Source organism: Ahaetulla prasina, chromosome 8, assembly GCF_028640845.1.
Source record: "Ahaetulla prasina isolate Xishuangbanna chromosome 8, ASM2864084v1, whole genome shotgun sequence".
NCBI lineage: Eukaryota > Metazoa > Chordata > Lepidosauria > Squamata > Colubridae > Ahaetulla > Ahaetulla prasina.
In genome coordinates, this window is record NC_080546.1 from 29,412,809 (window position 1) to 29,438,595 (window position 25,787).

At 38.3% G+C, this 25,787-nt stretch overlaps 1 protein-coding gene across 1 annotated transcript in view; it reads left to right on the forward strand.

The window, feature by feature from the left end:
- Nucleotides 1-444: 444 nt before the first annotated feature.
- The window catches only part of EGF (epidermal growth factor), a 55,701-nt gene continuing 30,358 nt past the window's right edge, over nt 445-25,787 (forward strand). Inside the window, exons 1-9 of the mRNA XM_058193647.1 lie at nt 445-1,265; nt 6,712-6,843; nt 10,003-10,202; nt 11,419-11,597; nt 11,986-12,216; nt 12,677-12,879; nt 17,407-17,529; nt 23,421-23,543; nt 25,261-25,386. Of these exons, the coding sequence (XP_058049630.1) occupies nt 1,139-1,265; nt 6,712-6,843; nt 10,003-10,202; nt 11,419-11,597; nt 11,986-12,216; nt 12,677-12,879; nt 17,407-17,529; nt 23,421-23,543; nt 25,261-25,386 (1,444 nt within the window). The 5' untranslated portion in view covers nt 445-1,138. The remainder of the gene's footprint in view (nt 1,266-6,711; nt 6,844-10,002; nt 10,203-11,418; nt 11,598-11,985; nt 12,217-12,676; nt 12,880-17,406; nt 17,530-23,420; nt 23,544-25,260; nt 25,387-25,787) is intronic.

Genomic DNA, 25,787 nt, shown 5'->3' on the forward strand with positions numbered 1-25,787 from the left:
TTAGAAGGTTGCAAAAAGTGATCATGTGACCCTTTGACCCTGCAATCATCATAAATATGAGTCAGTTGCCGAGCATCTGAATTTTGACCACATCACCATGGGGATGCTGCAATAGTCGTAAATGTGGAAAATGGTCATAAGTCACTTTTTTCAGTGCCTTTGTAACTTTGAATGGTCACTAAATGAACTGCTCTAAGTGGAGAACCACCTGTAATTTTTATATTTTCAATGGTTCCAACACTTTTTCTTTCTCAACTACTGGCTTCAATTAGAGGGGGATATAGAAGAATTAGAAGACAAATAACTATAAATGTAAATTTAAACAACACTGCAACATAAAGTAAAACATCTTACTTTAAATACTTTAAGTTTTTAAAATCTGATTAAAATCAAACCCTAACACACAGCCATCCTAATCAGGCATTTACCGCAAGAAGGGTCTCAGTCGGTTGCTGAGAGGGTGGATGGTTCCACTTCAGCAAGTTGTTGGCTTCATTTCTATTTGCAAACACAAGCTTCACTCAAGTGGCACTAAAAAGAAAAGAAAAGGCGGTTGGGGAACAAGCCGTATAAAGAGGAGAGTCATTTTACCATCAGGGTAAAACAGAGATTTGTTTCTGGAGGATTCTAACATTTCAGCTGAGCTGATAGAAAGGAATTATTTTGAAAGGTTCCTAGAAATTGACTTTTTTCATTTTACTTAACATCTTTAAAGACCTCGACAGATCGTTCATTTGTTGCTTTGTTTCAGCCCTGGAATTTGGACATGTTCTTTGGTTTTAAGCCGCATTAAATTTGTAGCAAGTGGGTCAGGCATTTCATACTTGGTTTCCAAAAGAAAAAAAAGACGAAGAAGAAAGAACTCCCCCACCATTACATAAAAAGGATGTGGAAGCACAGGCACTGAAGAGCTCACCCTGGAATTTCTTCTAAGTTCAGAGCTATTGATAAGGCTGCACCTCAGTTTTCAAATGAGGCGGGAATGAATAATCAAGCTGGAACAAGATTTCTTTGGTTATTACAGACAAGTGCGCCTTGAAGAATTGTTACACCTGCTATTTTTTTTGTGCCAGGGTATGACAAAAGTTAAAATAAGCTGTGTACTACTGCAGAGGTTTTTTTAAAGAAACTTTTAAAAATGATGTTTCTCTTTTCCACACTTTTGACTGTTGTTTTTAAAATGAGTATTATCGATCTGTCAATTCAGGAGATCAGAATCTGCCCCAGAGGATACCAAGTGGGGAAGGAAAATTCCTCTTGCTTTGGTGAGTGAAATTAGAATTTCAGACACCCTCAGAGACTTATTGCATTTTTATTAATATTTCTATTTCTTTTATTTAATTGTGTCTGTTTTGATTTGGTAAATGCACCACATGTGTTACAATAATCTAACTGATTGATAGCAGGTCTTTAGTCTTTTTCTCAAAGTCTTGTCAACAAAATAAAAGTGTCCATGAGAAACATTTTAATAAATGTAACTGTTGATCTGGAAAAATCAGGATTACTTCTTGAAGAAACTGGACCTATACTGAACTCTAATTCTTTCTTGTTTTCTGGTGGTAGTCTAGATTTTTGCACTCCAGATCTGATAAAATCTCAGATGCTAGAAACTAAGTATTTGGTACTGATAAGACTTGAAGTACCTGAATATTTTTATATTGTGATTGTTCAAAAATCCAAAGCTTAATCTACACTATAACACACTTCGTTTTTTGTTTATATTATTTTAGGAGTAGTTGGTTCTGTCAAACTATCTGACCTGAGAAATATAAACCAGTGAAATGACTCGATTCTTACATGGTTTAGTGTTTGGGAATTTCCTTGGGAAGATGGCATAGCTGTTAAACTAGCAACTTGCCTAGTAGCTATTCTACTTGATATAACTCTTATAACCCCTTCAGCCTGATTATTGGCCAGACTACTTAAGTATTATGCTTGAGGATTATAGACGCAATAGTCACACACCTCAATAAAACAAGAGGCTTCTATGCATCTAATGTGTATTAACTTCAATGTTATGCACATTAAATTGGAAATAAATCCCATGAACCCTGGGGGACTTGTTCCTTAGATTGCTTCAGCGGAAAGTGTCCTAAAATCAATACATTTTTATCAAATGAATTATTATTGGTAAAATGGTTTCACTATGTTTTATTTGTCACTGTTATTGGGTCTTTTTTTCAGAGCCAGTGTCCATCAGTCCATCAGGTTTTTCTGACTAAAGTTGGATTTCCATGACTATTTTGTTTATTATTCATTGAAATTCCTGAGCTTTAAGGCCCTGTCAGCACCAGTCATGGAAACAATTCATCATTTACTCCTATCCTACACACTGAATGCTACATAGTAGTGACATTAGATCAACGATTCAGATGTTATAGACCTGGCGTGCAATCAGATATAAAAGATAAACAAAAAAGTAAGATTAAAGAAAGAAAAAGTGTGTGTTGAGAAATTAAGAAATTTGGTTAAAAAATACAAATAGAAAAAAATTTGAAAATGTACCGTATATAAGGAAGCAACTCCCAATTTTCTTTGCAGCAGTTACAAACAATCCTATCTCATTCCTAATTTCACTTAATAATAATAATAATAATAATAATAATAATAATAATAATAATAATAACAACAACAACAACAACAACAACAACAACAACAACAACAACAACAATAATAATAATAATAATAATAATAATAATAATAATAATAATAATAATAATAATTTAATTTTTATACCGCCCTTCTCCCGAAGGACTCAGGGCGGTGAACAGGCAAATAAAATAATACAATATATTACAGTAAAACACATTTTAAAAAACTTATTCAAAATACCATACAAAATATAAAAAAAATAAACCCCAATAAAATCCATATTTAAAAACCCTATTTAAGCCAGTCCTGCTCGAAAGAATAGATATGTCTTCAGCTCGCGGCGAAAGGTCCGGAGGTCAGGAAGTTGACGAAGTCCTGGGGGAAGCTCGTTCCAGAGGGTAGGTGCGCCCACAGAGAAGGCTCTCCCCCGGGGGTCGCCAGCCTACACTGTTTGGCTGACGGCACCCTGAGAAGACCCTCTCTATGGGAGCGTACCAGCCGGTGGGAGGCATGTGGTGGCAGAAGGCGGTCCCGAAGATATCCCGGTCCTATGCCATGGAGCGCTTTAAAGGTGGTAACCAACACCTTGAAGTGCACTCGGAAAACCACAGGTAGCCAGTGCAGCCTGCGCAGGATCGGTGTTATATGGGAGCCACGAGTGGCTCCCTCTATCACCCGCGCGGCCGCGTGGACTAGGTTTTTTAGATTTTTAAATTTTTGAAATTTTAAATTTTTATATTGATTTTAATTGGTTTTGGTAATCAGGCTGGTTAGAATAAGTTTTTTATTTGTGTTTTAATCTGTATTTATATGTCCTTTTTATATGCCTGTTAACCGCCCTGAGTCCCTCGGGAGATAGGGCGGTATACAAATGTGATCAATAAATAAATAAATAAATATTCTGAACCAACTGTAGTCTCCGGGTGCACCTCAAGGGGAGCCCCATGTAGAGAGCATTGCAGTAATCCAGGCGAGAAGTGACGAGGGCGTGACTTGTACCATAATTAACTTCTTTTTGTGTGCAACTGTTTAAAATAGCAAATCCATTAATCACCAATTCATTTTTTCAATTTTCAGCAAAAAAATTCCTTAATAGATTTCCAATGTTTAATAACTTGTGTACTTTCTTTGTTATTGCTAAATGTCTGTGGAGATTCTCAGTCATCCAGGTCATGGTTGTCTCAAAGTTTCAGCTCTGAAGAAGCTTCTTGGATAAGAAGCGAAACATCTTCAAAGAAAAACCAGAAAGTCTAGTGGCCTCTTAAAAAAAAGCACCTTTGGGACTTCCTTTGTTATTATTGCCAAATATTTTATGGTATTATTTGTTGCTGAAAATGAGAAGTCAGTGCATTCGTTACATTTTAAAGTTATACAAATGACTGGAGACATTGGGTTATTGCTTAGGGTTAGTACTGTTATTATTTCTAGTTCTGCTTAGTTTCTGGAGTTTCACTCTCACATAGATTTATTGTAGATATTTTTTTTTGCTCACATAAATTATATTGATTATATAAATTGAGAGACCCTGATAACTACAGAAATCATTAAAGGCAAATTAAACAAACAAACAAACAAACAAAAACAAATGACAGGATGTGCCAACCTCTTTCCCCAAAAATCCTAGAAATTCTGATTTTTCAAAAGTATATTTCAAAGTTGCACCAAACTTTGCTCATGTTGAAGTTCTGTATTTATGAAAGAGGACTGTGGTTTGCTTTGCAGTCCCCTAGTGAGTCTCTCTGCCTTCATACCATGCATACTAATGTTTCACTTTCCGTAACTGGAACTTTGCTTTTATTCTTGGTAAATGTAGTTCCTTGTGTCTACGGATTTTGAATTTTACTGCCAGCTTTGCAAAGACGTGATTCATTATTTAGATTCATTCTCTCAGACTGTCTCTGCTGAGATGGCATAAAGAGGCTTTTGAGTACACAGAGCAGAGACCGGGGCTTTCATTCACTACTGCCTGTCAAGTTTTTTTGTAGATAGGCTTTTTGGGCAGCTGCAGCTGCTTCACTTCAAGAATAAAAGAGAAGCAGGTGATGACTGCAAATATACGTGTCCCAGGATAATGTTACAGGATCTACGGTAATCTAGGTTGGTCAGCGGAACCAGACGTTTTGTCTTCTGAGCTTTTGGGCTCATGCTGGAACCCATCTTCTTCAAGGAACTTCTCTCTAACACACACTGCTGGAGAGAAGTTCTGTTGTGTCTGCGGGCCCCGAGCTGGGCTTCCTGGCAGAGAGTGAGGGGGAAGAGCCGACAGGGCTTCCCTCTGCAGAAACTTCATCTCTGGCTCCGCTCCAGATTCCAGAGGCAGGCCAGGTGGAGGAGGAGGAGCTGACATGGCCTCTTTCCCCTGACCCCTCCTTCCCCCTGGCGACGCCCTAAGAGCCAGCTGAGGAGAATCAATCGTGGCTAGATGCAAGGCAGTGATACCGAGTGAAGCGTGCGCACCAAAAGGAAGGAAGGGGCTGGCCCAGGGAGTGCTGAGTCACGGAGCCACACCTCACAGGGTATAAAAGTGGGTGGAGCTGCCTTTGGGCTCCGTGACAGACAAAAGCTGACTTTTGGAAACTTCGGCTGCTTTATTGCGAGACTCAGGAATTGGCTTTTTGGACTTCTGTTTACTTTTGAACTCTGGGTTGCTCCAGCAACAGACCGCAGTAGCATTGCAGAGATAAGGAGAACTTGGCAGGCAATTGCAGGTTCGTTGCCAGAGCTGATATCTGTAGCAAGAATAAATTGCTGGCAAATATAGTCAGCTTGTGTGTCTTCTGGGGGGTGGTTAAGGGGGGCAGAACAAGTTCCCTGAAGATGGGCTCCAGCACGAGTCTGAAAAGTTTAAAGACAAAACCTCTGGTCCAGGTGACTTACCTAGATTGGATCCTGCACAAGCAGGTGATGTTGGGTTAACATTTCATGATTTGGCTACTAAGAAACATAGCTGCCCAACTCTGAAATAAGAAACAAATTTTCTAATAAGAAAAGATGAGAAAACCATCTTTTCTCATTAGCTGAAGTTTATGTTTCCAGGTGTGTCAGAAGAGATGACGGTGGAGTTTGGGTATTTTCATCTGCAGAATGATTTGGAACCACTTCCTTCTGGAAAATGATTAGATCTGATCTCTGCATTAGTTCAGAAAATCCCCTACTGTTAGATAGAATGAAGCTGTCGTGTTGGGGAATGGATTGGGATAGGTGGGGAAACAGGTCAAGTACCCATGCAGTAACCCTTCTGATCAGCCTGATCATACAATAGGCATCACCATGAAATGATATTTTTTAAAAAATAGATGCTTTATGAAGTATTGGAATAAATATCTCAAATGCATAGGCATTTACGTAAGCAATGTTCAAAATAAGTACTCTGCACTTTGGTTCACTGGAAACTATTAAATGATAGATGCAAAGCAATATAAATAGAACACCTGCTCCATTATAATTATGGTCAAACCCATCTTGTTGGATCAGGGCACTTGCATAAAAAGATGGATTTTGCTCTGGAAAAACATCTGAGCATTATTTAGACTTATACAGTCATCAGTGCTGTTTTAACTACTTATAGACCTGTTAAACTGATAGCCCATGGGCTGGATGCGTCATGGGCAGGCCACGCCCATCAGAGGTGGGTTTCAGCAGGTTCTGACCAGTTCTGGAGAACCGGTAGCGGAAATTCTGAGTAGTCCGGAGAACTGGTAGTAAAAATTCTGACTGGCCCCGCCCGCCCCCATCTATTCTCTGCCTCCCAAGTACCAACTGATCAGGAGGAAATGGGGATTTTGCAGTAACCTTCCCCTAGATTGGGGTGGGAATGGAGATTTTACAGTATCCTTACTCTGACACGCCCACCAAGCTACACCCACCAAGCCACACCCACAGAACTGGTAGTAAAATTTTTTGAAACCCCCTATTGACGCCCACCCCGGGTCCACAAAGGCAAAAAACATCACGATAGGTCACAATACATCACGTAACAGGGCAGAGTTTGACACCCGTGAACTAGAGGAATTGAAATGCATAGTCACTAATCAAGGCATGACATCATTAGCTGATACGTAGGAAAACATTTGTAAACTTCCTATTTCTGCTCTGATCATATACATTACTATTTTTCAGATATAGATGAATGTCTGGAAGGTAGGATTCAGATTTGTAGCCAAAATTGCCTCAATGTCCCTGGATCCTTTATCTGCTCCTGTATGCCAGGCTATTGTTTGGCAGATGACAAGAGGTCTTGTTATGCAAGCGGTAAGGTTAGTTTGTTGTTTTTGAATTTTGGTGAAAGGAAACACTGACCCCCTCCCTCCCCAGGTTTTCACCCTTCATCTGAAATATGAAGATGGTGATATTTTGTACATCTTTTGCACATCAGCCCCCAAACAATGGAAATACTTTCCCAGGGAAATCTGACTAATCTTATTTGGCTAGTTACAATGAATTCACTGTCTAAATATATTACTGATTCCCAGCTTTATTGTATGATTTCTGCCCCCCCGTCTGTTTTTGCTTTTTGTTCTTTGTATATTGTCCTTTTTTAAAAACATATTTAAACAGCATCTTCTGTGGAAGAGAGGGTGAAGATCGGTGGTGGGTTGCTATCAGTTTGCCCTGGATCGGGTGAACCGCTAGCAGCAGCGATGGGAGGCTCCACCCATCCACCTGGATGTTTCTGCGCATGCGCAGAAGTATTGCATGTGCACGCAAGCACGTGCGTGCACACAAGCGAACCAGTAGCAAACTAAATTGAAACCCACTACTGGTGAAGATACCTTTTCAAATGGAAATTAGACATCTCGACATGAATGTGTCTGTCCAGGATACATATTGGCACCCATGAATATGCAGAGCTGCTCCACTCTCAGCATTCTTTGACCGTGTGAAACTTTGCATATAAATGACTCAATTGTATCTTGCATTTAGCCAAAGACCATTTCAAATCTTGGATTCACTTTTACTTGTATAATATACCGTAACTTAGGATGATTTGCCTAGCAGATTTTAAAATTCATGGGTATGGAACAGTTAGTTGCAGAACCTTTGGTGTTAGCAAAAACTAGTTTGCTGTAGGTAGAAGAAATAAGAACCCACGCATATAGAAGCCTAAAAAGCTTTTTCTTCCCTGGGGTGGAGAAGCAAAGGAAGGGCATTTGCAACACACACACACACACACACACACACACCCAGCACTGTGTCTCACTGGGACTTCACTCTGTATAGCTGCAAAGGAGATTATTAAACATAGGCATGTGGGCATGCTTGTGTATCAGTGGTGGGTTGCCCCCAGTTTGGACCGATTCACAAGAATAGGTAGTAAAACCGGTGGGAGGCTTTGCCCACCGACTTGGACATCATCAGGAAGCTTCTGTGCATGCCGTTGCAAACTGGTATTAAAGATAAGTAGAACCCACTCCTGATGTGTGTGTGTGTGTGTGTGTGTGTGTCCATGTATATTTAGTAATTTCCTTCCTTCCTTCCTTCCTTCCTTCCTTCCTTCCTTCCTTCCTTCCTTCCTTCCTTCCTTCCTTCCTTCCTTAGTTTATTCAATCTCTATAACTCAACAAAATCACTCTGGGCAGCTTACAATTCTAAAACTATAAAAAAAATTGAAAACATCAAAAAATAAAAACTTTCACAAAAATAAATAAGTACAAACAGCAGCCATGATGCTTAATCAACTGATAGCAAAGCCAATAAATTAGGCCCTTAACACATTGCAAGATGCAGGCCCTGGTACACAGGCAAATTTTTAAAACCTTGTGAAAGGTCAACAGTTGGGTCCATTGAATTCTAAACTCCGAGGGGAGAATATTCCAGAAGCCAGGGGCTACAGCAGAAAAAGCCTATCTTCTAGTTCGACACTCTTTGGCTGACAGCATCTGTAGAATGCCCCATCTGTTGTATTGATTTGGACAGAAAGAAACTCTTGGAAAATGACAGTTCCTCTCCACTTTCCCATGATTAACACACTGTCAGATGATTTCAAGCTCCATATCTAAAAAAACCAACACAACTTCACATTGATTCATTTCATGCACATACTGGACCAATAATCCATTGAAATATAGTCCCTTGAGCATAATTAAAAACACCATAATTAGTGATTCCTGCCTTAGATAGCAGATGTGGGAGTGTATAAGTAGTCATCAATTTACAATCACATTGGGATTGGAACTTTTGTAACTAAGTGGTAAGGCTATTAAGTGAGTCACTCCTGATTTTATGATTTATTTATTTTTTTGATAGTTGTTAAGCAAATCTGCTTCCCCATTGATTTTGAGTTTCCAAAGCCTCCTTGGAAAGTTGCAAATGGCGATCACATGACCCAAAGATGCTGCAACTGTCGTGAATTCATGCTGGTTGCCAAGCACTCAAAATTGATCATGTGACTGCAAAGGTGCTTAGACAATCATAGACAATCATAAATGCGAAGACTAGTCATAAGATAGATAGATGATGATAGATAGACAGACAGACAGACAGACAGACAGACAGACAGACAGATCAACATTACCTTCCATGATACAGGACTGAACCCTTTACATCAAGGGGTCCAACCTTGGCAACTTTAATATTTGTTGACTTCAACTCCAGAATACCTCATGCTGATTGTGGGATTCTGGGATTTAAAGACTATGTTTTAAAGTTGCAAAGACTGGACACTTCTGCTTTACACATTACCCCTAGACAAAAGCCCCTGGCGCCTGAGAATTTAGACCCCCAAGAAATGTATGTAAAATTATAACAAAACTTTTAAATAAAGGTTTTTTTAAACAAAGTCATGAGTTATGGGTAATAAATATAAAATGCTTAGTTTTAATGATGTCCATTTTCTTCTGTAATACATATATTTGTATCTTTTTAATAGATTGTCATCCTGCCTTTTTAATATACAACTTAAGGTGGCAAACAATATTCCTCCATTCTCTTTCACCGCCCCCACCAAAGCTCTGTGAGGTGGGATGGGCTGAGAAAGAGTGACTACCCTTAAAGCCACCCAATTGGTTCTTCATGCCTAAGAAGGGACTAGAACTTACCCTCTCCTGGTTTCTGTCAATAGTTAAGTAATTAAGTAAAGTAACCCTAACCCTATCCCAAACTTTTGAATGGGATTGTTTCAGAGGTGGGTTTCAGCAGGTTCTGACCAGTTCTGGAGAACCGGTAGCAGAAGTTCTGAGTAGTTCGGAGAACTGGTAGTAAAAATTCTGACAAGCCACACCCACCAAGCCACACTCAGAGAACTGGTAGTAAAAAAACCACCACCGGATTGTTTGCTACATTGCATATTTTTGAAGGATACATTAGATATTGAACTTGAAGGAATATATAATGCAGAAAAATATAAAATAAAACCATTTGCTTTGGAGCCTGGCATTTTTTTTTTCACTTTTCACATTTTTTTCTCTTTAGATCCTGTACCATTCCTAGTTTTCAGCCAAGGAAATGCGATCTATAGAATAGATGTAGAAGGAACCAATCACCAAAGACTGGTAGCTGATGTTGGCTTATCAGCATTAATTGATTACCATTATGAAGCAAAATATCTTTATTGGGTGGACAAAGAAAAATGTCTTCTCCAGCGCGTACATTTGGATGGTTCAGATCAAGAGGTAATGAAATAATAATTTTCAAAATTCTTCCTGATTTTAAATAACAAGGGGCATTTTTATCAAAAGAGTATCTCTGTTTCTTCTTGAAAAGGAAGTGATACCACATGCTATAGTTTATCTTGGGGGCTGATGAAGTTAATGCTATTTAGATGGCAGACCTTTCTCATCATTTCTCCTTATTATATTTGAGGACAGACGAAGGAAACCAGTGTCTCGCTGTGGGCTGCTGCCCTTGTAAGGGGCCAAACTGGTTGTTTGGTCGGAACCGAAAATGTGAGCGTGCTTTGCTCGCATGCACACCTTCTATGCATGTGCGCAGCATCAAAAAACCGGCAATTATATAGGACTTTGATGATAAACCTATGGCACATGTGAGTGTTGCCCTAGTTCAACTCCAGCCTCCGGAGGGCCTCCAAGGGGTGGAGAAGGCAGTTTTCACCCTCCCCAGGCTCCTAGAAAGGCTCTGGAGCCTGGGGAGGGCAAAAAGTGGGCCTTCTGGGCCCACCAGAAGCCAGCAAATGGGCTGTTTCCAGCCTCTGGAGGGCCTCAGAATGGTGGTGGGGAAGGCTGTTTTCATGGATGGTGTCCCAAGACCCCAGTCAGATAAAGGAGAAAGAGAAATAGATCCATGGACAAATGTAGCTCATCTTTCCAAGTCTTGTGGTGGGCATGGACATTTCCAACAGTGGTCATTTCAATCATAGCAATGACAAAACTATACATTCTAGAGATGTTTAGTATCTGAATCAAGGTAGTTTTGTATTCACCTGATTCTGTGCTCTTGGGCTCTCCCAATAGATTCCCAATAGATATTCCCAATAGATATTGGCAGGAAATTTGGGCCAATGGGAGAGAAGGACTGAAGAAACATGAAACATGAAAAATGAAGTGTGCTCTTGAATTTTTCTTATCCTACCACCAAGGGCCTGTCTGCCCAAAGCATGAAAAGATTTATGAAAGTACAGAAAAAAACCTCAAGATTTGTGATTCAGGAGTAATAATTTATGTAGATTTAGACTGATTTTTCTTTTTTTTCTGAATTTAATAATAAATGCCTAAAGGCATTTCCTTAAATGCTAATTTAATTTAATTAATGATGATAGTATCCTTCATAATGAACATATAGTTGTAGTTCATGAATTCCAATGCCTTAATAGTAATTGAAAAAGGGTTGGTGGCATTTTAGTGTAACCATAAGACTGTGCTTATGTAATAGACCATCTGCTCCATAAAAAAGGATGTCACTGGATTTGCAATAGATTGGATAAATCGAGGCATTTATTTGGCTCACTTCCAAGGAGCTATTGAAGTAATCAGCTTGGATGGAAACAATTCTCGAATACTTATAAAGAACAATCACAATCCTACAAGTATAGCAGTTGACCCAAGTCAAAGGTATTTCCATGTTTAGTTACCACAGAAGCAAAAATCAAAGTTAAATGGTATGCAGTAACGGATTGGAGAGAATGTAACAGGGAAATTAACCAATATTTCCTATCTTTCCTTATATGTTCAATTTAGTAAGTAAATGCCCAGTTTAATCAAATGACAATTTGTTTTTCTTTCTGTTTCTGCATATACACATTTCTGCATATTGCAGGTGTTGTAAACAACTTGTATGTTGATAATAAGAAATGATGCGTATTTTTAATAATTAAGCACTGGATGAAAACAAAATAAAGAATTACTAGATAACAAATCAGAGAATAAAATAATCTATAATCTTTACAACTGCTTTGATAATTTCTGAAATAATGATAATGATAACCATTCTTATTGACAGGTTTTTATTTTGGTCTACTGAAGGCAGTTTTGATAGCATCTATCGAGCAGATCTGGTTGGAAATAAAATACGGAGAGTTCTAAGGAGCACAGAAAAAATCAAAACCATTTCCTTGGACTTTATCAATGTGAAGCTGTTCTGGATACAGCATGACACCATTAATGAAATTTCATATTTTGGAACCTGTGACTACAATGGGCATTTTATCAAGCTATACAGACAAATGGGACGGTATGTTTGTGGATATAAAATGGCATTTTAAAACAAAATTGCACCCATTAGCTATAGCTCCTCTATCTCTGGGTGCAGACGTCTACTGAGGTGCTGTTCAAATGGAAAAGTAATTGTTTGATTGCTTATGTGACACGTTTATTGTATGTCCTCCAAAGAGGGCCAAATTAAAGCATTATGTAAAATCAGAAGGAGAAAAAAAAAGTTCTTTGCCAAAAGTGCAATTTATCTGAAGTTAACTAAAGGATCCTATTTCTAAATAGGAGAAACTTAGCTTCATTTTTGCTATTTTGAATTAAATAGAAAAGGTTACTTGTAAAATCCCACTGATTCCAATTAAATATTATACAAATATTTCTAAGATGCTAAACTACTTTGCTATACTGATAATTTATTTTACTTATCTTGAGCATGAGCAACTTGATAAACTGATGCCACTACTTGTTTTATTTCACTACAGAAGTAAAGCTTATGACTTATTTATCTTTGGTGACCATATATACTATTCTGACACAAGGACCGGAACTATTCGGAGAGCCAATAAATACACCGGAAAGGATATTGTTGTACTTAACTTGAAACAACCATTTCCTCAACCTACTGAGATATTGGTGATGCACCCATTAAAACAGATTGGCAAAAGGATGGATTCTAAAGGACTTGGTAACTTTACTTATCCCAATACGAAAAACGTTTGCTCAACAATGCAGCCTAAAAAAGCTTCTTATAAAAAACATAATTATTACTTATTTTTTCAATTTCAAAACAATTGAAATTTCAAAATTTCAAAAAAAATTCAAAATTTCAAAACAAGAAGAATATACAGTGGTACCTCGGTACTTTGCCTCAAAACTTGTTGAATTTGGTTCTCAATGCATTTTGATGTGAAAATGTTGCCCCAGTACTTGGCCTTTGTTTAGTACTCAACATGCTGCCATAGGAAGAGGAGGATGGCTATGGGGAACAGACAGGAAGTCAGCTATGCTGGGAAGGTTGTTGAAATAGGAAAAAAGACAGACAGAAAGTTCTTCTCAGCCGAAACAAAGGGTTGCATGGTAATTCACATGGTTTGCTTGGAACTTTCCAGAACCTGTCATACCTCCAGAACAAATTAATGCTGACTACCAAGATATTAAACATTAGAAATAACATTAGTAAAACATTAGAAAGACATTTATATTGAATAGTAGGTTAATAAATATGAAAATAAAAAGAAATGGGGGGGGTGAAGTGCTAATGTATGTCCACTCAGGGAGTAATGCTGGAGGAGATGGCCCTGCTATCACACAAAGGACTCTCCTGCTGTGGTGAAATCAGTGATGGGATTCAAAAAACTTTTAGTGCCAGTTCTGTGGGCCTGGCTTGGTAGGCATGGCCTGGATTGGTGGGTGTGGCTTGGTGGCTGTGGCAGGGGAAGGTTACTGCAAAATCCTCATTTTCTCCCAATCAGCTGGGACTTAAGAGGCAGAGAATAGATGGGGTGGGGGTGAGGTGGTATTTACCGGTTCTCCAAACTGCTAAAAATTTCTGCTACCGGTTCTCCAGAACTGGTCAGAACCTGCTGAAACCCACCTCTGGGTGAAATGTTTGTAAGACGTGGGTCTCCAGGATGGGAAGGGGCACATTCCAGAGAAATAAGGGGCAATTTAGCCCAGATATCATGTGTGAGGAACAGAGGGTGAAACAGCCCCTTGCTAATAGTTCACAAAGTATATTGCAGATGCAGATAGCAAAGTGCTCAATGGATATAATGAAGAATTTCTCCATATCATTCTTGGTTTCGGGCTTCACATCAACTTGATAGGTTTATAAGCTGCGAAGCCATCATTTAAATCATCTGACCTTTATATTTATTTATTTATTTATTTATTTATTTATTTATTTATTCATATTTTTATATCGCCCTTCTCCGAAGACTCAGGGCGGTGTACAGCCAATAAAACAACACGAGTCCTAACAAATTAAAATACTATATCAAGGTTAAAAAACTGATTCAATAGCTGTATACTTAAAATATTAGCTAAAATTTATCAAAACTAAAACCTAGTAAAACCCTATTAAAACCCACTAAAACCCCCCATACTAAAATCAATCAGGCCAGCCCCGCTTGGTGAAAAAAGAAAGTCTTGAGCTCGCGTTTAAAGGTCCGGAGATCAGGGAGGAGATGGAGTCCCACCGGCAGCTCATTCCATAGAGCCGGGGCCCCCACAGAGAACGCTCTTCCCCTGGGGGCCGCCAGCTGACATTGACTAGCCGACGGCACCCTAAGAAGACCCTCCCTGTGGACGCGCACTGGACGTACCGGACAATGGGAGGTAACTTTATAGAGTTAAACCTGGGTATTAAGAATATACATTTTGCCCAGTATTGGCAATGGAGGGTTTTTACCACTGGCATTAGATGGCCTCCTTATTTTGGACCTTTTAAACTCAAATTGCTTACTTTACACCAACTGCAATTTCTGATGAATTTTCAAGGGTAGTAGAACCTATTTCAATAGATAACTTAACCTGGCATCCAATGCTATGGCATATAGAAGATCTATACATGGGAAAATCACAGGGTTTGTTTAGACCAGAGGTCTTTAAGCTTGGCAGCTTTAAAACTTTTGGACTTCAACCCCCAGAATTCTCCAGCCAGCATAGCTGGAGTTAGTCCACAAGTCTTAAAGCTGCCAAGTTTGAAGACCTCTGATTTAGACAAATGCAAAGACATTTAAGATATTGTGGGTAGCCTTGTTTAATCTTTACTTGTAAGTAACGAGTAGATTTTTATTTCTTTTTTAGAGTTATATCCCACATTTTCTCCAGGAGTTTAAAGGCAGAATCTACAGGGTTCCCTCAGCTTTTTTCAAAACACAGCTTGTCAGATGGGATGGGCTGAAAAATGCTCACTATGGGTAGATATAAAGAAGAGCCCTGGCATTGGGTGATGAGTTAATCTGTTCTGGAGGCTAATGCAAGCCATGATTTAAACTTAGAAGTCAAGTAACTGGCAGCTTAATCTTACTTCAGCTGGGGCTTGTTAATAAAAAGAAGTATTTCAATGTACATTTCCTATGTGTGGGCCAGGAGTAGACAACTGCTACTGAAATAATACAAAAGCAAGCAGTGAAGAGGCAGGGCGCCTGAATAAGTAATACTGTATGTACATTGCTCTGACTAAAAGCTGTATAAATGTTATTTCCCTGATATGTCCACATGCTTGCTTTGACATTTTCTCTTTATATGCTAATAGAAATTTAAGACTCAGGTTTATAAAATCTAAACCAGATTAGTTCTAGTATCTCAATTTGTCCCTCAAATTTTGTTTCTTTCACTTTCTTTCTCTTTCCTTCTTTCTTTCTCCTTCCTTCCTTCCTTCCTTCCTTCCTTCCTTCCTTCCTTCCTTCCTTCCTTCCTTCCCTCCCTCCCTCCCTCCCTCCATTCCTTCCCACTATCTCTCCAAAGGCAACTCTCTGCAGCTTTACAGACATTCAATTAAAAAAATAAAAAAGCTCATAAATCTAAAATTCAATTAAAATAAGAATTGAATAAAATAGTAACTAACCAGGATGGAGAGAGAGGGAGCAAATGCATACAGGAAGAAAGTGGGTGTTATCTATTCCATTAACTATGTCCAAAGGGCCACATCCGCAATTGGGATCCCCATTTCCATGTTAGTGCCCAGTTATTTCCCAATTGCCAATTTTCCCCTAACTGTAACTCAGGTGACCTATCTGTTTTCCAAATGCTTTTCTTGAATTCCACATATATTGTACAATGCATATAACGATGAAATGTAATCATTTTCTGTGAGTGTTTTTTTCCTTGATAATGCTTTAGCTTTTAAAGCATACTGTTTGTTGACTGCAATCCATTCATTCTCTTTCCAGCAAAAATGACTGAAAAAGAGAAATATGAAGGTCAGGTTGTCCTGGTCTCAAGCTTCTTTTGTTTTCTTCTTTTCTCTCCTTCTAAATGCCTCTTTATAAAGCAGCTTCATAAGGAGCTTAAGTTTCCCTGTCCAGATGAACTCTTTAGTCTTTGCATCTGCCTTATTCAGTTTATCCAACCAGACTAATTAACCGTCCAAATTAGATTTACGATGAGGCCTTACAGCAAGGGAAATTTCAGGATAAAATCATGTAAACTCTATGCTCTGTGGAGGCAAAACCATGATGTGCTAGAAATAAAAATGCACCATGAACATGCTCTTGACAAGGAAATTACAGTAGTTTTCACTTACAGCACAGAAGTAGTTTTAATGGTTAAATGTTTGCCTGATCCAGATTTGGCTTAATAGCTGCAAGCTTTAATGCAGGGTGCAATAAAATGGATTACCATTCATTTGCAGAATGAACAGCCCTGTGAGTACGCTGTGATCCTATCCTGATGACCGAAGGTTATTATAGCATAAAGTAGCATAGTCTGGAGTTCTTAGGGTTCTCTGAGCTTGACTGTTTGCTTTCAGACATTTCATAACCTGACTCGGTAACGTCAGCAGTATGAGTGAATGTTTGCAGACCCCTGGTCTAGGAGGCTCATAATTTCCCTATTGGAATTACGGTTGAGTCTCTCTACGTGTGTGAGATTAAGGAGTGTTTATCGAATTTTCAAGGACACAGTTCAACTCTGACTTATGTATACTCTTTTTTCCCTTGGAGTAGCATGACTGTTTATCCAAAAATAAGTGCACGCTACAAGCAATGTAATATGTAACAATATTGTCTCCTGTAATTACTCTGGATTGGGATAGCTTTTAATAGTTTCAGTCATTTGATATTTTTTTGATTATTTGGAATCAAGACAGAGTAATTGAAAACATACAAGTCTGTATTTGAAATCTCTTTGACACAAATCTGATTATTAACTAAGCCTTACCTTGTTTTGCCAATGGGCATGAATAATCAAAAACCAGAAACTAAAATACAGCCCAGTACTTTACTTAGAAAAGCATTTCCATTCTGAATTGCTGTCATTGAACTTTCCAGGATATTAGCATTATATGATGTCAATAACTAAACTGAATTTCCTTCAATCTATCCAAATAGATTGAAACCCCTTCAAATATTGAAGAATATTTCTGTAACATAGTTTCACAAAATATCTAAATTACATTATTGCTTTAATTATTGTTATAACAGCTTACTGCTATTAAGAACTCACAAACATATGTAACCTAATTGTTTATGTATTTTAAATTTATCAGATGTCAATGAATGTGCATTATGGAATCATGGCTGTACCTTGGGCTGCGTGAATATCCCTGGATCCTATTATTGCACATGTCCAAAAGGTTTTATTCTCTTGTCTGATAAGAAAACATGCTATGGTAGGTAGCATCCTACAATTTTTCCCCCAAAGTTTTCCAAATAATTTCTCTTATACTCCCCATGTGATATTTGACAATTAAGTTACTGATCCCAGGAAATAAGAAACTTCCCTTTTATCTGCATTACACTACAATACCATGTTCAACTTCAAGCATCATATTTTAAAACAGACTGACAAACGAGTGCATCAAGAGAAAAGCAATCAAGATAGAACAATTAACCTATGGAACAATTTGTCTCCAGAAGTTGTGAATTCTCCAACGCTGAAAGTTTTTTAAAGAAGAGATTGGACAATCATTTGTCTGAAATGGTATAGGGTTTCCTGCCTGAGCAGGGGGTTGGACTAGAAGACCTCCAAGGTCCCTCCCAACTCTGCTATTCTATTCTATTCTATTCTATTCTATTCTATTCTATTCTATTCTATTCTATTCTGAACAGCAAAGAAAGCTGGAATAAAAAGTTTAAGGGGAGACATAATAGCAGACCAATATCTGAAATGCTATCATGCAGAAGACACGAGCTATTTGCTATTGCTTTGGAGGAGGAACTAGAATGGAAATTGTGTAAAAGCAGATTTTCATAAAATACTGAGAGACATTTTGTAATGGTAAGAACTATTAATTTGTAGACAGACTGCATTGCAAAGGGAGACTGCATCTGATGGAATTCCTTAAACCAGGGATGAACAGTTGATAACAACACACCTTTTTTTGCAGTCTACAAACACTGGAAGTACAATTTCCTGGTAAGGTAAAGGTAAAGGTTCCCCTTGCACGTATGTGCTAGTCGTTTCTGACTCTAGGGGGCAGTGCTCATTTCTGTTTCAAAGCCGAAGAGCCAGCGCTGTCCAAAGAAGTCTCTGTGGTCATGTGGCCGGCATGACTAAATGCCAAAGGCACACGGAATGCTGTTTCGAACCACTGAACTGCTGACCTTTCGATTGACAAGCTCAGCATCTTAGGTACCGAGCCACCTTTTAGAATTTCCTGGTAAAAATCTCAAGCCAGCCCACAGTTAGTTTTAGCACAAGTAAAATTGCAAAAATGTTTATATATTACTCTGGCCAGCTTGTTTCATTCTGTAACATCATTACTTTTCTCCTTTGAAAAATTGGCCCATGCGACTTATGATTTAAGGAGAATAATCTTAGCGTCCTATAGCACTGCAAATGTTATGCTGTGCAGTTTCTCTATATGATTTTATACATTTTAATTCTATTAAAGCATATACTTTTCCATGGTTTCCTGTCAAAGATAGAAATTCTCTTTTTTCCCCAATTTATAGATGTCAAAATAATTATTTGGTACATCTAATTACCGTGTTTGAGAGAAATATGGTACTTCCCACCTCTAATTTTTAGGAATGAAGATGAAATTACAGTCTGTATAAATCAAACTTGGGTGGGATACTTTTGGCTGTCCATCCTAAGTGAATTACTGCTCTTATCTAGTAAGGCCAAAGCTGCAATATTCTAAAATTGCAAACCTGCAACAAAGGAGATAGATAATAGTAAACATAGATAAACAGTTCAAAATAGGTTTCTTATAGGTTCTCCTTTTTAACTAGATACTGTATTACAGTAAAGATATACCATATAGCTGCCAGTGGTGCTATTTTATTTCTTCAATTCCTAAAGCTTTACGTTAGTATGAATATTGAAGAGGAGTGACTGAAGGAGAGATTAAATTTGATTTTAATTGTAGCCTGTTTGACCACCTGTGAGAAAACAAAACAGATAAACCACTGTGACTTGCATCTTGAAGACTTATAAATCAATCCTTCAACAATCTGGTCCTTTCTTATAATCAGTATCTAAACCTCTCAGCATCTTAAATAAAATTAAGAGAATATAGTTGGTCTTAATACAAATTTGTAAGTGATCTTTCTGTTGAGTGTTTTATGAATGGAAATAAGACAATGAATAACACAAGAATGATTTTGCTTGCTCCAGTACTTGAATTTATTAGTTCTAAGACATTAATACTCTAAAACCAAGTCTGTGACTTAATCAGAATTATGTAGTATACCTTTAAGATGATTTTTATTATTTTCTGTTAAAATGAATGACTATATACCCTGGATCCTAGAAAACAGCTGTAGGGAACCTTAATTTGTTCCAGTTTTAGAGTCTATGCCTGCAGATGTATCCATATGGTGCCTTGAGTCCTGGCAAAAAGCAAATAAATGATGGTAAGGAGATGTTATCCGTTCAGTCATGTCTGACTCTTGGCGATTCTATCGGCAAGGTCTCTGCATAGCTTCCAATTTTGCACTACATCTTTGAGTTGTACTATATTCTGGCTAATGTCAGCTTTAATGGTGTCCTTTGTGACCTGCTTTTCTTTTACCACTACCTCACATAATCGCTTTCACCACTGAATCCCCCACATAACCTGACCAAAATAAGTTAGACACAGTTTTGTGATTTTGTCTTCCAGTGGCATATCTGGTATATCAGTTCTAGTACTTGCTTGTTACTTCACTGTAGGTGGGTATCTAAGGTTATTCTTTAAGCTGACTCATGCTAGGTAGAAATAGTTGATTTCATACCGACTATGTGGGATAAGAAATACAAAACAAATTTGGTAAACATTTTTGCTACTGAAGATTGGTCAAGATAAGATTGGGCAAACTTGTTTAGGATTATGGAATTTCTCCATTACAGCCTGATGATAAATTCTGCATCTCTAAAAATCAAGATTAAAAGACATGAAGTTGTGGTTGGCTTATTCACAAAAGGATGCTTATCCTCAAAAATATTGCCGCTGCATTGTAGTTTCTGTTTACTGTTCCCAGATATTTTCACCATACCCTAAATTGTGATTCTGTTGTTCCACAGGATTCTAATATAAGATTGTATCACTACTAAGATATGTTGTGAAATAGTTTGGTAGAGGATTATCTAGGGATATAGTGAGATGGACAAAAGCTGAGTTTTCTGAATCTTTTCATTATCAGTACAAATAATAGAGGGGCATTTCCCTTGGGCAAGCTGTTGGATGAACAAGGGCATTAATCTTTTTTTCATGTAGTACAGAGGCGTGGAATTTAAGCCTCCAGGCCTCATGACCTCCCCAGAGTGTATACAAAAATTACTGCCAAACTGTGATGTTTGATACAGCAGCAATGGAACATTATCCCTATTGATTATTCTTAATCAAAAATTAAATGGGAAGTTAACATGGTGAAAAGCAGAAGACCAGCTTTTAAGCACAGTGTTTCTAAGAATACTTTTTGACCATACACGATAGCAGCATGCATAGCATTTGAAAGGGTGGTGTTGTGGCCTGCTGCCGGCCAGCAGAGCTGGCAGCAGAGTTGGACAGTGAGGAGGTTGGGAAGGAACTTGGGCCAGTCCTGGGGGCTGAGGAAAGCTCAGACAAGGGCTCTACATTGGAGGCAGAGAGGAAACTAGACAGCAGCAAGACAGAGGAACTGCTGGAGCCTGTTCCCAGTGCGCGCATGCACAGAGCTGCCAGAAGACAAGAACAACTCAGAAAGCAGGGTTGAAAAGCCACACCTTGGAGGTGATTGGCCCCTCCCATATGAAACAAAAGTGGAGCGAACAGGGAGTGGGCTTTTGCAGGAAACAATTCGTTCATTCTGTGATTCTGAGAGACTCTGTGCCAAGTTTTGCCTTGTACTACATTTGGAAACAATTTATGAGGCAGCTTGCCAAGCAAGATAAGATGTGTTGATAAATATTCCTCTGAAAGACTTGCTGACTGTGAATGAAAGTAATTCACAATCGTGTAAACAAAAGAGGTTTTGCCAGGACCAAGACTCTACTTCCTGCTTTTTAAGTGAGCCTAGGTCAGAACAGGTGGTTTTGCACAATATGTTAGTGTGAACAAGACATCTCTTCAAAAAATTTAAAACAGCCCTGTCCTTTACAACAAGGGTCCCCAACCCCCTTGTTAGGACCTGGGCTGCACAAGTGAGAGAAGCTTTATCTGTGCATGTGCAGGATCTAGGTAGCATGCGAAACCACGAGACCCCATGTAAAAAAATTTTCCTACAGAACTGGTCCCTGGTGCTCAAAAGTTTGGGGATCGCTGCTTTACAAGGTTTGTTTATCACCTTTGAAAATTGTCCTCTCCAACTGCATTTGTTTCACTGAAAATCGGAGGGGGAGTCCAAAGAAGAAGCAACAACCAGAGGTACTAACTCTATTCTAAGGTTACACAATAGAATCTTGCAAGACTCTATTGTATTTCTCTCTTCCTTTCTTTTACTCTCTGGAAAACTACATTGTGTACCTTTGAAACTTTCTCATGCTCTCTCTTCTTTGTGGACTATGATAACAATAGCACTTAGACTTATATACTGCTTCACAGTGCTTTACAGCCTTCTCTAAGTGGTTTACAGAGTTAGCATATTGCCCCCAACAATTTGGGTCCTCATTTTACTGACCTCAGAAGTATGGAAGACTGAGTCAACTCTGAACTCGTCAGGATCGAAGGAATCGAACTCCTGGCAGTGTGAGCAAAATTAGCCTGCAATACTGCATTCTAACCACTGCGCCACCATTATGTCTTTTATAAGCTGACAGTTCAACTTGTCCCTCATGTCTCTAACATCATTCCCATATAACACGACACAGTCCCAGTGGAAATGTTGTTTCTGTACATATACACATAGACAAACAAGGAGACTACAGAAGTCCAGGATTCTGTTCAAAAGTATGTCTTTTTTTATAAAAAAGAAGACCATGGAAATCATCCTGGGAAAATAGAGGATAATGTGAGAAACAACACCTTAATTTGCTTCTGATAAATGTGTCTTTTGTAACCATATATATCAATTGTAGTGGTCTTTTGGTAGTAGTGTCTATAAAATAATCTCAAAATTCAAAATATGCCCCCTAACACTAAATTGGGGCTCCTGCCCCAAGACTTCTAATTCAAATAAGTTGGGTTCTCCTTTTTTTAAAAAATGAGGTGTTGATGTTTAAAGATACCATATTTTTCAGCATATAAGACACAATTTTCCCCTCCAAAAACATGGGTGGAAATGTCTGTGCATTTTATACTCTGAATATTGTGGTGGTGGTGAGGTGTTTGGTGTGGCGCTGATCAACTGTTCTAAGAACGAGCTGCAGCGGCAGCAAACATGCCACAGTGGTGGCGAAGGTGTGGTGGTGAAGGGGACGTGGCAAATGGGGCATGGTGAAAGGTGGTGGCAAAGGGGCTGTGGTGAATAGGCAGCACTGAATGAGTGGCGGCAAACGGGCCATGTCGAATGCGCTGTGGCAAATGGGCCGCACCAAATGGGCCGTGGCAGTGGCGAATGGGCGGCAACAAACAGGCCAGATGAATATCAGATAGATGCTGGGAGGCAGAGACAGATTTTTTCCCCTTGTTTTTCTCCCCAAAAGCTAGGTGCGCCCTTACAGTCCAAAAAATATGGGTACTTTAAAATTCTTCAAATTTTAAAAGAAAGTTACATCAGTGGTTAATGAACAAGGAAACAAATAAAAGGGAAGGGGAGAATACAATGAGAAGAAGCTTTCCCATGATGTTTTTACTCATGCTTTATTAGTTGTTCTTTTTTACATATTTATTCTGGAAAAATCAAATATTTACCTTTTGTCATTTTTTTTCTGTCACATATACACACCTTCTCTAGAGAAGCCTTTACCTAACTAGCTTGCTCTGAAATTGGAAACTAGCTTGCTTTAGAAATTGGAAATATATTCTCTTTTTAAAAAATACCTATCAAGTTAGTCTGGAAGCAATTCTTGGCCTATATGACATAAGTACTGGGAAGGAGTGGATGAAAATAATATCAGCTATATAACACATGGCAAGTAGTTTGTATTTAACTCTTGCTTGAATTCCTCCAATTTATTTCTATCAATTTTTAAATACATGTTCTTTATGCATCGTAGAACTGATTTCCTGTTCAAGCAATTATATCCACTGCAGTTATGATTGTGAACAGACACCCAAAGGGCCTATTTGCTTTTGTCCTGAAGGATCAGTTCTCCAAGCTGACGGAAAAACATGTTCAGGTAAACAAATATAATTATTTTTCAATGCTTATTCTGAAAACGTTGTTGTAGATGATAAATGCTAGATATTGAAACAGGATAATTTATAATTAACAGTGTTTAGCATTAGAATTATACTTCAGCTTTCTCTAGCCTGGTGTTGAACCAACCTGGCACTGGAAATATTTGACCAATTCCTATAATCCTGTATTAAACTGGATGTACTGGACAAGAGTTGTAGAAGCACAATAGACCTAGAAGAATCCAAGCCTCGCAAAACAATAGTATTTAAACCAGTGGTGAAATCCTATGAGGTTTGCCACCGGTTTGTTGCGTGCACATGCACAGTGGATGCCAAACGCACGCTGCGTGCGGAAAAAGGAGGCTTAAGAAGGTAAGTAGAACAGTGGGGGGGGACACAGCTGTGCCGCAAGATTTAGAAATCCTGCTTTCTAGCAAATATAAATCACGCGGCACAGCTGATCATTGGAAATACTGCTTTGGATGAACCGCTAGCATTTTTTCACTATCGATTCACCCGAACTGGTATCTTTTATTGCTACCAGTTCACCCGAATTGGTGGGAACCGAAAGCATTTCACCCCTGGTTTAAACCGTTTCCTTTATCTTATTTCAGTAAAAAAGCAGTTGGAATCTAGCTGCCTGGGGATGGGGGAATCAAAGGTATAATATCTTTATTAGGCCAAGTGACAATTAGGTCAATTAAAACTTTGCAAGCTTTAAAGAACTTTTGAATAAATAAGATGGTTAGAAGGTATAAAAAGAAGAAAGGAATGAAAAAGTTGGCTGATATTCATGCCATGTTTACTGTATGTCACAATTGGTTTTTAGGTAGAAAAATTGAGACCTTGAGATTTACAGGTAAAGCGTATGTGTTGCCAGTTTCTAGGTGGAGCATTCTAGGTGGAGGAAGCAAACATTTTTGAAAGCTACCCATTTTTTGAAATATAAATGCTACCATTGGATATTTTATCATATATTTATTATACAGTAATAAATTGTAATAAATTTTTATTTATTTGAAATATAAAATTGAGCTTTTAAAGTCCAAACTATTTAAATCCTTTGTGAGATATCCAGAGTTATGATTGGTGAGAAGTAGAAGAGATATCACGTATGTTGTTGTAATATTAACAAGAGATAATTTAAGCTTTCATATTAGGGAGCAAAAAGAAAGTTCCATGCTGAGTGAGAAATTTGGGAGTTGTGGTCAACTGAATTTAAAGGACACCAGGGTCCTTCAAATACTGATTTGTGGACATTTTCGCAGGGTAAATGTTTGAAATCCTTTAATACTGCCCTATTATCCATTATTGACCCATATCAATTACTGCCCAAGACAGACAATTTAGGAAGCCGAATTCATTTGGAAGATTCTTTTGTTAATGACATCCTGATGGAACACAGTGAGTTTAGTCTTGTTTTAATTTATATATTGCGCTTTTTATTTGGCTGTACACCGCCCTGAGTCCTTCGGGCGAAGGGCGGTATAAAAATCGAATAAAATAAATAAAAAAATAATAATATACCCATCTCCATTCATCCTGGGAATCCCTAAATTAATAACTACCAGCCATAGTTCAACTAGAGAGCATCTGTAAAAGATGTTTACTATAATACTTACTGAAGCTCAGCAGAATGAAACATGCTATTTCACGTCAATCTAAGTGCAGTGACTTTAGATGAATATCCATTTTTAAAAAGTGAATCTGTTTTAGGTTGTACATCGCCTGATAATGGTGGTTGTAGCCAAATTTGTACATCTTTGACTCCAACAACCTGGGATTGTGGTTGCTTTCCTGGCTTTGATCTCCAGGAGGACAAAAGACATTGTGCTGCTTTAAGTAAGTATTGTGATTTTTGGACTCATCCTCATATTCTTCTGAGACATGAAAATTCACCCATAAATTGCTTTTAAAAGACATGTGGTGATATCATATAGGATTTTCCCTCTTCGCTTAATTCACACAATTTTTGCAATTTTGGACACAATATATGAATCATCCTCGAAGATATAGTAAATGACATTGTGATGATCTTTCTGCCTCCAATTTAGGCCAATTTAGGCTGATGCAGGCATAACCCTTCTATTAGTAATAGGATACTGATTTATGGACATTTTCGCATGGGTTGTGAGAGGGATTGGATTGGACATGTGCTTTTTGCAGGTGCATCTCTCCATGTAATGCCAGACTGGTGTATCTGGTTGTTCTGAAGTAAACTGCTCCAGCACATGGTACATTTT